The sequence below is a fragment of the Rhinopithecus roxellana genome, chromosome 1, assembly GCF_007565055.1.
Source record: "Rhinopithecus roxellana isolate Shanxi Qingling chromosome 1, ASM756505v1, whole genome shotgun sequence".
In the NCBI taxonomy this organism is placed as follows: Eukaryota; Metazoa; Chordata; class Mammalia; order Primates; family Cercopithecidae; genus Rhinopithecus; species Rhinopithecus roxellana.
In genome coordinates, this window is record NC_044549.1 from 57,274,158 (window position 1) to 57,286,641 (window position 12,484).

The following is a 12,484-nucleotide window of genomic DNA, read 5'->3' on the forward strand; positions in this document are numbered from 1 at the left end:
AGCGTGAAACTGTCTCAAAAAAAAAAAAAAGAAAAAGAAAAAAGAAAAAAAAAGAGGCAGAGTCTCACTGTGTTGCTGAGGCTGATCTCAAACTCTTGGACTAAAGAGATTCTCCCTCTTCTGCCTCCTAAATGCTGGGATTACAGGTATGAATCATTGTGCCAGGCTGCAACTATCTTTTTTGAGAGCAGACAGGCTGTTTTCTGGGCACTTTGGGTGAGAGGAGTTGCTGGGAACTGATCTGGGAGAGAAAGCATCTTGTAGGAGGCCCCTTGACAGGAGCCCTTTGGAGCTTCTGAGGCAAAACAGGAAAAGGAGAAATTGGCTGAGCACGATGGCTCATGCCTATAATCCCAGCATTTTGGAAATCAAGGTGGGCAGATCACCTGAGGTCAGGAGTTCAAGACCAGCCTGGCCAACATGTGAAGCCCCATCTCTACTAAAAGTACAAAAATTAGCCGGCGTGGTGGTGGGCGCTGTAATCCCAGCTACTCTGGTGGCTAAGGCAGGAGAGTCGCTTGAACCCGGGAGGCGGAGATTGCAGTGAGCTGAGGTTGCACCATTGCACTCCAGTCTGGGGCACAAGAGCGAAACACCATCTCAAATAATAGATAGATAGATAGACAGACAGATACTTGTGAATGTCAAGAAAATTAGGTACTGCAATCAGCTTCATTTCCATCCTTGGGCTGTAGCTGGAGTTGTATCAGAGGGAGAAGCCCCTGGTGGCTTTTTGTTTGTTTTGTTTTTTTGAGACAGTCTCGCACTATCACCTAGGCTGTAATGCAGTGGTGCGATCCCGGCTCACTGCAACCTCTGCCTCCCGGGTTCAAGCGATTCTCCTGTCCCAGTCTCCCAAGTAACTGGGATTACGGCACCCGCCACCATGCCCAGCTGATTTTTTGTATTTTTAGTAGAGATGGGGTTTCACCATGTTGGCTAGGCTAGTCTCGAACTCCTGACCTCGTGATTCACCTGCCTCAGCCTCCCAAAGTGCTGAGATTACAGGCATGAGGCACCGTGCCCGGCCCTGTGTGGCTTTTTAGGCCCCAGGCCCATAGGCTTCCCACTACATCTGCCCCTGGGTAGCCACATACAGTTCCAGGAACATCTAAAGAGCCAAAGATATTGATTTCCCAGGGACATGCTTGGATGCTTGGGCTGTGACACCCTTGCCAAACCTGGCAGGAACATAGTAGTTAATTTTATTTTTTTTTTGAGATGGAGTCTCGCTCTGTTGCCCAGGCTGGAGTGCAGTGGTGTGATCTCGGCTCACTGCAACCTCCGCCTCCTGGGTTCATGCCGTTCTCCCGCCCCAGCCTCCTGAGTAGCTGGGATTACAGGCACCCGCCACCATGCCTGGCTAGTTTTTTGTATTTTTAGTACAGATGGGGTTTCACCGTGTTAGCCAGGATGATCTTGATCTCCTGACCTCGTGATCCACCCACCTCGGCCTCCCAAAGTGCTGGGATTACAGGCATGAGTCACTGCACACGGCCTAATTTTTTTTTTAAACCTTAGGAATAAATTAAGAAACGATATCTTTTTCTGATGATCCCCAGAGACAGGCAGTGTAATTTTAATTAACCCAGTCTTATTAGGAGATAAGTTTACTCTTCATTCTACAGAGACACTTAACTCATGGAACACTGAGTCACTCTGACCCTTGACTTCATTACACAAAATGAAATACTTCTGAAGAAATACAGAATTTCTTAACTCATAGCAGGATCAAAGAACAAAGGGTCCTGCTTTCGCATTTCAAAATTGGACACAGTTCTCAACAAGGCCACAAATACTTATGGAGTCTCAACTCTAAATTAAAATGACTAATCATTAAACTGTTCAACTTAGAGTAATAAAAGATGTCTAGATACAGACCCCTCTGGCCTATAGTCAGTCTGGGAATGGTTAGAAAGAACCAACCCTTTGTGTGGCTGGGCTCCTTCCATATCTTCCTTGCACAAGCAATGAAACCCAGCAGGGAAAGCAGTGGAGCTGGCAGAAGGCAGAGTGAGAAGACATCCAGTGAGGACTGAAGGGAGAGGAAAGGCCAGGGCAGCCTCAGGTACAGCTCATACCTTAACTTCCTTGGCCTCAGAGAGGGTTGCTATGATTGCCTGTGGCTCCCTACAGACCACAGGAGGCCCTTGGTCTGGAAATGAGAGTGAGAACAGTTTAGGCTGGTGTCTGGCAGCCCTGCCATAGGTGTCCCAGGAAAATTCAACTCCTCCATATTGAGATTTTGATGGGACACACATCCCTGAAAATAATGTAAAAAAATAAGAAACAAGAACCATTGCTTTCTACAGTGGTCCACTCAGTGGCCCCAATGTTATTTACTGTACTGGCTTGGAAATGGGCAAATTCTGGAAACTATCCATCCCATGAGGATTTTCCCCTTCATATAATACAGGAAAGGGAAAAACCAGTTTGAATGGGTTGTGTTTATTCAAAATCATCTTGTGAGAGCCTTAGGAACTAAAAAGATGGTATGTATCTGATTTTCATGTTTTTTTTTTTTTTTTTTTTTTTTTTGAGACAGAGTCTCACTCTGTCACCCAGGCCAGAGTGCAGTGGCATGACCTCGGCTCACTGCAACATTTAACTCCCGGGTTCAAGTGATTCTTCTGCCTCAGCCTCCAGAATAGCTGGGACTACAGGTGCGTGCCACCATGCCCAGCTAATTTTTGTATTTATTTATGTTTTTTGAGACGGAGTCTCACTCTGTCGCCCAGGCTGGAGTGCAGTGGCGCAATCTTGGCTCACTGCAAGCTCCGCCTCCCGGGTTCACGCCATTCTCCTGCCTCAGCCTCCCGAGTAGCTGGGACTACAGGCGCCCACCACCATGCCCGGCTAATTTTTTTGTATTTTTAGTAGAGACGGGGTTTCACCGTGTTAACCAAGATGGTCTTGATCTCCTAATCTCGTGATCCGCCCGCCTCGGCCTCCCAAAGTGCTGGGATTACAGGCGTGAGCCACCGTGCCTGGCCTAATTTTTGTATTTTTAGTAGAGATGGGGTGTCACCATATTGGCCAGGCAGGTCTCGAACTCCTGACCTCGTGATCCACCCGCCTCGACCTCCCAAAGTGCTGGGATTACAGGCGGGCGCCCTGATCTTCTCTCCCCTCTCCCTCCTGTCTTCTTCCTTCTCCCTTCCCTTCTCCCTTCCTTTCCTTTCCTTTTCTCTTTCATTTTGAGATGGAGTCTCGCTTGTTCTGTTGCCCAGGATGGAGTGCAGCAGCGCGATCTCGGCCCACTGCAAACTCCTCCTCCCCCTCTCGGGTTCTTGCCATTCTCCTGCCTCAGCCTCCTGGGTAGCTGGGACTACAGGCACCTGCCACCACGCCTGCCTAATTTTTTTTTATTTTTTTTGTATTTTTAGTAGAGACAGGGTTTCACTGTGTTAGCCAGGATGGTCTCAATCTTCTGACTTCGTGATCCACCCGCCTCGGCCTCCCAAAGTGCTGGGATTACAGGCGTGAGCCACCACTCCTGGTCCCTGATTTTTCATTTTTAAGAGACAGGGTCTTGGTCTGTCACTCAGAGGGGAGGTACAGTGGCACAATCATAGCTCACTGTAACCTCAAACTCCTGGGCTCAAGTGATCCTCCCATCTCAGCCTTCCAAGTAGCTGAGATCACAGGTGCATGCTGCCACGTCCAGCTAATTTGTTTGTTTTTGTTTTGTAGAGATGGGGTCTCACAGGCTGGGCGCAGTGGCTCACGTCTGTAATCCCAGCACTTTGGGAGGCTGAAGCGGGCGGATCACCTGAGGTTGGGAGTTCAAGACCAGCCTGACAAATACAGGGAAACACCATCTCTACTAAATATACAAAATTAGCCCGGTGTGGTGGCGCATGCCTGTAATCCCAGCTACTCGGGAGGCTGAGGCAGAAGAATCGCTTGAACCCGGGAGGTGGAGGTTGCAGTGAGCCGAGATCGCGCCATTGCACTCCAGCATGGGTAACGACAGTGAAACTCCTTCTTAAAAAAAAAAAAAAAAGAGATGGGGTCTCACCATGTTGTCCAGGTTAGTCTTGAGCTCCTGGCCTCAAGCAATCCTGCCTCAGCCTCCCCAAGTACTAGGATTACAAGTGTGAACCACTGTGCCTGGCTTCTATTTTATTTCATAAGTAAATTAAAAAATTAAACTGGGACATCAGTTTGATAAACTTGAAAGAAAAAACAGGCCAGGCGCAGTGGCTTAAGCCTGTAATCCCAGCATTTTGTGAGGCTGAGGCAGGCGGATCATGAGGTCAGGAGTTCGAGACCAGCCTGGCCAACATGGTTAAACTCCCATCTCTACTACTAGAAATACAAAAATTAGCTGGGTGTGGTGGTGGGTGCCTGTAATCCCAGCTACTCAGGAGGCTGAGGCAGGAGAATTGCTTGAACCTGGGAGGCAGAGGTTGCAGTGAACTGAGATCACACCACTGCACTCTAGCCTGGGTGACAGAGCAATATTCCGTCTTGTGGGGAAAAAAAGAAAGAAAAAATATATATGCTTTTAAATGTTTTATTTCTGATAACAAAAAATACATATGTGTTGCAAAAATTCAAAAAACTTCAGCAAGATATAAAAGGAAAGCCAAAGTCCCATATAAGCCCACTGCTCTTCAGAAATAATACAAGGTCTACAATATTACTAGTTTTAAGAAAGTGCTTGAAAAACAGGACAAGGGAAAAAGCACCCAGGAAGAAAAATGGCTTGTGAGCAGTGATGCTCTGGACATTTGCTAGTGCATGTCATCTCTTTCACTGTCAGGCTTATCATTTTCTCTGTTCACAAGAAGATTTAGGGTGTATGTCTACTGATCAAAAAATGCAAACTGACAACGTAAGTGGCTAAAAATAAAGAAAAAAATCCTGAGGCCTGAAAATGTATTGGTCATGTGTAGGGAATATTTTAAAGACCCAAAAATGTTGTTTGGAGTCATGCTGCCACAGCAAGTTTTATGAGAGCCCTTCTGCTACACAGTATTCCATAAGGAGGCCTGCCCGCCTTTCGCCAAGTACAGGCACCCTGCTCCAGATGCACCACCACCACCAGGCTGCTGCCTCAGCTCTCATCACCACCATTTTCACATTTCATTCCAACAAGTAAGGATGCACTTAATCCTTGTCATGGGCAGCGTCTGGTACCCAGAGTGCTGGACCTTCCCTCCCCTCGTGCCCATTGACCCCACCTCAGCAGGGCCTCTGACTCTAGGGTACTTGGCAGGCTTCAGGGACTTTCTGCTCTTGGCCAGCCCAAATGTCCTGCGATTTGTCTTTCTAGCTGAGACCAATAAATCAACTGTGGGCTGGTCAGAAGCCATCATCATCACTGCTATCAAAACCCAGGTCATAGAGCAAATTCTTTCCTGCCTCCTTGCATAGAGGGGTCTCTGAACATCCAAGATTGAGGTCACTGAACCAGCTCATCTGGTGGTCCCCCTGGGAACTGCTGGAAAGTAGCCTGTTGTCTTGGGAAGAGCATCTGCTGAACTGCAAGAGTCTTCCCTGCACTGCCCTTGCTGTCTTATTGGGCACGACTGTTCCTCCCAGAATACGGCAGACTGGTTTTCTGGGGCTCCTGGGATATTGCAGATGCAGAGGCTGAGCATGGGGTTCCTGCTGCCCCAGTAAGGGCCTTTGTGGGACAGAAATTGCAGGCTGAGGACTCTGATATTTGGAATTGAATTTACAGGTCTGGTTTGGGATTTGTTTTTGCTTCCTGGCTAGGAGCCTGCCTCTGTGGGCCCTGTGGGCCTTCCTGGGCTGCTGCTTCTTGTCTTTCCCCTGCATTTCTTCAGTCCCATCTTTCTGTTTAGTCACCAAATGTTCACATGGGTCACACAAAAACATACTTTGGGCTTGGTATTTTTGGCAGGCATTCTTAATGCTGGTTGAAAAGTTGTTTATCTCCAGTGATGTGAGCTGTGAGGCTCCTTGGGAAACCAGGTCCCTGTCACTAGGAATCTTATGGCCTTGGATGCTGGAACCACAGTTCTTGGCACCTGTTTTAATAACAGCCCAGTTCTTGCAGTTAGTCTGCACTGCCTTGTCCTTTACATGCCTGTTTCTTTCATGGGACCCAAATGCTGGCAGTGCAGCCTCTTCTTGGAGAGCATCATTCTTTGCTCCTTCACCCCAGACACCAAATTCTCCAGGTTGTAGGGAACCCATACCAGGATTCCATGCAGCAGGGAAGGCCTGGGCCTGCCATAAAACTGGCTTCTCAAAGGTGTATTTTTCCTGCCCGGTGAGATTGGGGCTCTGGGCCAAAGGTGGCGACGTCTGAGAAGCGCTGTCTTTTACATGCCCAGGTACTGGAGGCACTGAGATCAATCTCTTCAGCTCTGCTAGGACACTAGGCACATTCAGCTGGCCTAGCTGCTCACACAGCTGCTGGAATTCCTGACTCTGCTGAGCAACTAAAACTTCAAGGTGCTTCAGGTTGGACTTCATTTCTATAAACTCTGCTTGTCTCTGGGGAGAGAGGCAGTGAGAAAGACAGTGATGGACAGTGCAAGTCAGAAAGCACAATAAACATGAGAACAGACCACTGGATGTGACCGCAGAACCACGGCTTGCTCCCTGTAGGGAACCTCCCAGGGTAAGCAAAACTACACTCTGGAGTTGAACCCCTGGGGCCCACATCATGTCAAGGAACCTTGGGAAAGGAAGCTAGCCTATATGCTGGCCCCTTTCCAAGTGGCCTGTGCTGGCCTCTGGTCTTAGCTGAAAATATGCAACTTTAAAGGTTTCTCAGCCGGGTATGGTGGCTCACGCCTGCAATCCCCAGCACTTTGGGAGGCTGAGGCAAGTGGATCATGAGGTCAAGAGATTGAGACCATCCTGGCCAACATGGTGAAAAACTCCGTCTCTACTAAAAATACAAAAATTAGCCAGGCGTGGTGCTGCGCACCTATAAGTCCCAGCTACTCGGGAGGCTGAGGCAGAAGAATCGCTCGAACACGGGAGGTGAAAGTTGCAGTGAGCCAAGATCGTGCCACTGCACGACAAAGCAAGACTCTGTCTCAAAAAAAAAAAAAAAAAGTTTCTCTCTGGATCTGGTTACAAAGCCCAAAACACACTTGGAAAGAGGTTGGGGTTTACACTTACAGCTTCAGATCTTTTCTTCATCTCAAGAATGGCCTGCTCCATGTTGCCTTTGTCCTGGACTGCCTCAAACACCAGGTCATTCTGAACCTGCACAGTCTCTTGTACTAAATACAAAACAATGACAGTTTACCTCCTGAAGACTATGTATGCATCTGCCCAAACCACAGAACCACAGCAGTGAAAAGGGAGGAGCTGGATGCAGACCAGAGTGGTTCCTCCAGGTTCTCTTTCCCTCCCTCCTTGACAAGATCCTGGCTAGGGCAGACCTAACCTCAGCACCTGCTGGGGACTCTTGAGAATGGGGACTCTGAGACAACAGCACTAACCTCTGTGGCCTTCCTTCTTGGCCCTGTCATCAGAGTGATCTTTGTAGAATGTAGGTATCATGCACCCTCTGAAACCTTCATTGAAACATTTTTTTCTTTTTTTTTTTTTGAGACGGAGACTAGCTCTGTCACCTGGACTGGAGCGCAGTGACACGATCTTGGTTCACCGCAACCTCGACCTCCCAGGTTTGAGCGATTCTCCTGCCTCAACTCCCGAGTAGCTGGGATTACACGTGTGTGCCACCACACCCGGCTAATTTTTGTATTTTTAGTAGAGATGGGGTTTCACCATGTTGGCCAGGCTGGTCTTGAACTCCTGACCTCAGGTGGTCTGCCCGCCTCAACCTCCCAAAGTGCTGGGATTACAGGCGTGAGCCACTGTGCCCAGCCCATTGAAACTTTCAATGGCACCCCACTGGCCACTGAACAAAATCTAAATCTTTAAATTGGCTAACAAGATCTGGGCTCACTTCCCTTTACCCATTTGTCCTCCTCCATATCTCTGTACTCTGTTTTCTCTCTCACCACTGGCCTTCGTACAAAGTCTTCCCTTAGCTTCAAGTACCCTGCTTCTGTCCCTGTCATCCCCCCAACCCACCAATCGCCACCTTAGTCCAGCTAATTCCTATTCTTCCTTCTACTTTCAGGAGTAACCTCCTCAGAAAATACCATTTCCACTCGGCTAGGGTGTTGCTTCTCTCTGCTGGTAGCACCGTGTATGTTCCCTACTATCATTTATTGCCCTCCATTTATTTATCCCATACTTAACACTTGGACCCAAATAGACTTGGGGACCTAGGTGCTAACTACATCAGGACTGATACTGATTTCCCTCTTTTACACAGTGAGATTCTGCACACACACACACACACACACACACACACACACATTTAATGACACAAATTGTGTTGCAATTTATTGCCATCCTCTTGCTAGACTACAGGTCATATGAAGATGCTTTTATATTTATTCAATGAACGTTTAATGAGCATATACTATGTGCCAGGCACTATGGATATAATAGTTATCAAGACAGATAAAGCTAGCCAGGCGTGGTGGCTCACGCCTGTGATCCCAGCACTTCAGGAGGCCGAGGCGGGCAGATCACCTGAGGTCAGGAGTTTGAAGCTAGCCTAGCCAACATGGTGAAATCCTGTCTCTACTAAAAATAGAAAAATGAGCCAGGCATGGCGGCAGGTGCCTGTAGTCCCAGCTACTCGGTTGGCTGAGGCACGAGAATTGCTTGAACCTGGGAGGTAGAGGTTGCGGTGAGTTGAGATCCCGCCATTGCACTCCAGCCTAGGTGACAGAGCGAGACTTCATCTAAAAAAAAAAAAAAAAAAAAAAAAAAAAAGACAAAAGACAAATAAAGCCCTCTTGAAATTGCAATCTTAGGGAAAACAGGTAGTTAATGACTAATTATACAAATAAATTATACAAATAACTAAATGTAATAACTGCTCTAAAGGAAAAGTATATTGTGCTTGAGACCATGTAACATGTAGACTTAGTCACTCTCAGGGGTAAGATTTCCCTAAGAAACTGTTATTTAGCTGAATTATCATAAAACTGTAAGGGAAAGAATATTACCAACAGAAGAAAGAGCATGTTCCAAACAGGAATTGAGATCAGCATGGCTGAAACATGGTGAGCAAGGGGTCCAGGAGCAGGCCACAGCTGAGGGGAGGCAGGTCACAGCTACACAGAGGGGTGTATGGGCCATGGCAAGATTGGTGGGCTTCATTCTTTTTTCTTTTTTTTTTTTTATTTGAGACACAATCTCATTGTCACCTAGCTGGAGTGCAGTGGCATGATCTCAGCTCACTGCAACCTCTGCCCCCGGGTTCAAGCAGTTCTCCAGCCTCAGCCTCCGGAGTAGCTAGGATTACAGGCATGCACTACCATGCCCAGCTATTAATTGTATTTTAATAGAGATGGGGTTTTGCCATGTTGCCCAGGCTGGTCTCGACCTCCTGACCTCAGGTGATCCACCTGCTTCAGCCTCCCAAAGTGCTGGGATTACAGGCATGAGCCACCATGCCTGGCCGAGATATACACCTTTATCTGAAGGTTTATTGTCAGACACTGTGCTAGGAGCATGGGAAACAATTTTGAACAAAACTGTCTACCTACATGAATTTTTTTTTTTTTTTTGAGACTGAGTCTCCTGTTGTGAGGCTGGAGTGCAGTAGCACAATCTCGGCTCACTGCGACCTCTGCCTCCAGGTTCAAGCGATTCTCCTGCCTCAGCCTCCCAAGTAGCTGGGGCTTTAGGTGCGTGCCACCACGTCCAGCTAATTTTTGTATTTTTAGTAGAGCCAGGATTCACCATGTTGGCCAGGATGATCTTGATCTCTTGACCCCACGATCCACCGGCTTCGGCCTCCCAAAGTGCTGAGATTACAGGCATGAACCACCACACTCAGCCGAATTCTACAGTCTAGAAGAAGGAAAAAATAATAAACAGGCTGGCTGGGCGCGGTGGCTCAAGCCTGTAATCCCAGCACTTTGGGAGGCCGAGACGGGCGGATCACTAGGTCAGGAGATCAAGACCATCCTGGGCCGGGCGCGGTGGCTCAAGCCTGTAATCCCAGCACTTTGGAGGCCGAGACGGGCGGATCACGAGGTCAGGAGATTCGAGACCATCCTGGCTAACACGGTGAAACCCGTCTCTATTAAAAAATACAAAAAAAAAACTAGCCGGGCGAGGTGGCGGGCCGCCTGTAGTCCCAGCTACTCAGGAGGCGAGGCAGGAGAATGGCGAAAACCCGGGAGGCGGAGCTTGCAGTGAGCTGAGATCCGGCCACTGCACTCCAGTCCGGGCGACAGAGCGAGACTCCGTCTCAAAAAAAAAAAAAAAAAAAAAAAAAAAAAAAAAAAAAAAAAAAAAAAAAGACCATCCTGGCTAACATGGTGAAACCCGTCTCTACTAAAAAAATACAAAAAACTAGCTGGCGCGTGGTGGTGGGCGCCTGTAGTCCAGCTACTCGGGAGGCTGAGGCGGGAGAATGGCGTAAACCCGGGAGGCAGAGCTTGCAGTGAGCTGAAATCCGGCCACTGCACTCCAGCCTGGGCGACAGAGCGAGACTGCATCTCAAAAATAAATAAATTAATAATAATAATAATAAACAGGCTGGGCACAGTGGCTCACACCTATAATCCCAGCACTTTGGGAAGCCACTGAGGTGGGAGGATTGCTTGGGCCCAGGAGTTCTAGACCAGCCTGGGCAACATAGTGAGATCCTGTCTCTATAAAATGAAAAAATAAAAATTAGCTAGATGGGGTGGTATGTGTCTGTGGTCCTAGCTACTCGGGACGCTGAGGCGGGAGAATTGCTTGATCCCCCAGGAGATCAAGGCTACAGTCAGCTGTGATTGTGCCACTGCACTCCAGCTTTGACGACAAAGCGAGACCCTATCTCAAAAATAAAAAAAAGAAAGAAGAAAGCAGTAAGACATGGTACATTTATGTTATGTGTGTTTTACCACAATTTTTTTTATACTTTATGTTCTAGGGTGCATGTGCACAACGTGCAGGTTTGTTACATATGTATACAGGTGCCATGTTGGTGTGCTGCACCCATTAACTGGTCATTTACATTAGCTACATTGCCTAATGCTATACCTCCCTCCTCCCCCCACCCCACAACAGGCCTTGGTGTGTGATGTTCCCCTTTCTGTGTTCAAGTGTTCTCATTGTTCAATTACCACAATTTTTAAAAAGTGGGTCCAGGGCTGCGCCACCCCACTGGCAATGCTGGCTGCCTTCTGCAAACTGCATATGCCTCACTCCCTCAGTGTGTAAATTAACAAACACTAATGAGTAACAACAAAAAATGGCATGAAAACAGTAGAAATCAGCAATTTTGCACAGGAAGTTTTGGGAAATGTTTACTGTAGTCTCCCTACAGTTGGGAAAAAATTGAACAAACAAGATGAATTTGGTGGCAGGGCGTGTGACTCATGCCTGTAATCTCAGCACTTTGGGAGGCCACGGAGGGTAGACCACCTGAGGTCGGGAGTTCAAGACCAGCCTGACCAACATGGAGAAACCCTGCCTCTACTAAAAATATAAAATTAGCCAGGTGGCACATGCCTGTCATCCCAGCTACTCGGGAGCCTGAGGCAGGAGAATCTCTTGAACCTGGGAGGCGGAGGTTCCAGTGAGCTGAGATTATGCCATCACACTCCAGCCTGGGCAACAAGAATGAAACTCCATCACAGAAAAAAAAAAAAAAAAAAAGATGAATTTGGTGCTTTGAAAAGTGTGAAAGCTGCTTAAAGAACTCTATTCTCAGATAGCAGAAGTAACCAAAATTAATGAAGCTCTTGCAGAACATACTGGACTTGTAAACAAATCTTCTTATGAAGATCAAGGTGACACTAAGTAACCCTTCAGAACCACATGAACTAATGAGTGAAGAAGTATATAAAAACTAAGTAGGGGCCGGGCGCGGTGGCTCACGCCTGTAATCCTAGCACTTTGGGAGGCCGAGGCGGGTGGATCACAAGGTCAGGAGATCGAGACCACGGTGAAACCCCGTCTCTACTAAAAATACAAAAAATTAGCCGGGCGCAGTTGCGGGAGCCTGTAGTCCCAGCTACTGGGGAGACTGAGGCAGGAGAATGGCGGGAACCCGGGAGGCGGAGCTTGCAGTGAGCCGAGATCGGGCCACTGCACTTCAGCCTGGGCGACAGAGCGAGGCTCCGTCTCAAAAAAAAAAAAAAAAAAAAAAAAAAACTAAGTAGGAAGGGCACGGTGGCTCACGCCTGTAATCCCAGCACTTTGGGTGGCCGAGGCGGGCAGATCAGCTGAGATCGGGAGTTCGAGAACAGCCTGACCAACATGGAGAAATCCCGTCTCTACTAAAAACATAAAAATTACTCGTGCGTGGTGTCGCACGCCTGTAGTCCCAGCTACTCGGGAGGCTGAGGCAGGAGAATCACTTGAACCCGGGAGAGAGAGGTTGCGGTGAGTCGAGATCACGCCATTGCACTCCAGCCTGGGCAACAAAAGCAAAACTCCATCTCAAAAAAATAATAATAAT

At 47.9% G+C, this 12,484-nt stretch overlaps 1 protein-coding gene across 1 annotated transcript in view; it reads right to left on the reverse strand.

Moving 5' to 3' along the window:
* Nucleotides 1–4,867: 4,867 nt before the first annotated feature.
* CCDC36 (coiled-coil domain containing 36) overlaps nt 4,868–12,484 on the reverse strand; it is a 63,579-nt gene continuing 55,962 nt past the window's right edge. The window contains exons 7-8 of the mRNA XM_010369828.2: nt 7,111–7,214; nt 4,868–6,474 (exon numbers count right to left, since the gene is read on the reverse strand). Coding sequence (XP_010368130.1) covers nt 5,311–6,474; nt 7,111–7,214 — 1,268 coding nt within the window. The 3' untranslated portion in view covers nt 4,868–5,310. The remainder of the gene's footprint in view (nt 6,475–7,110; nt 7,215–12,484) is intronic.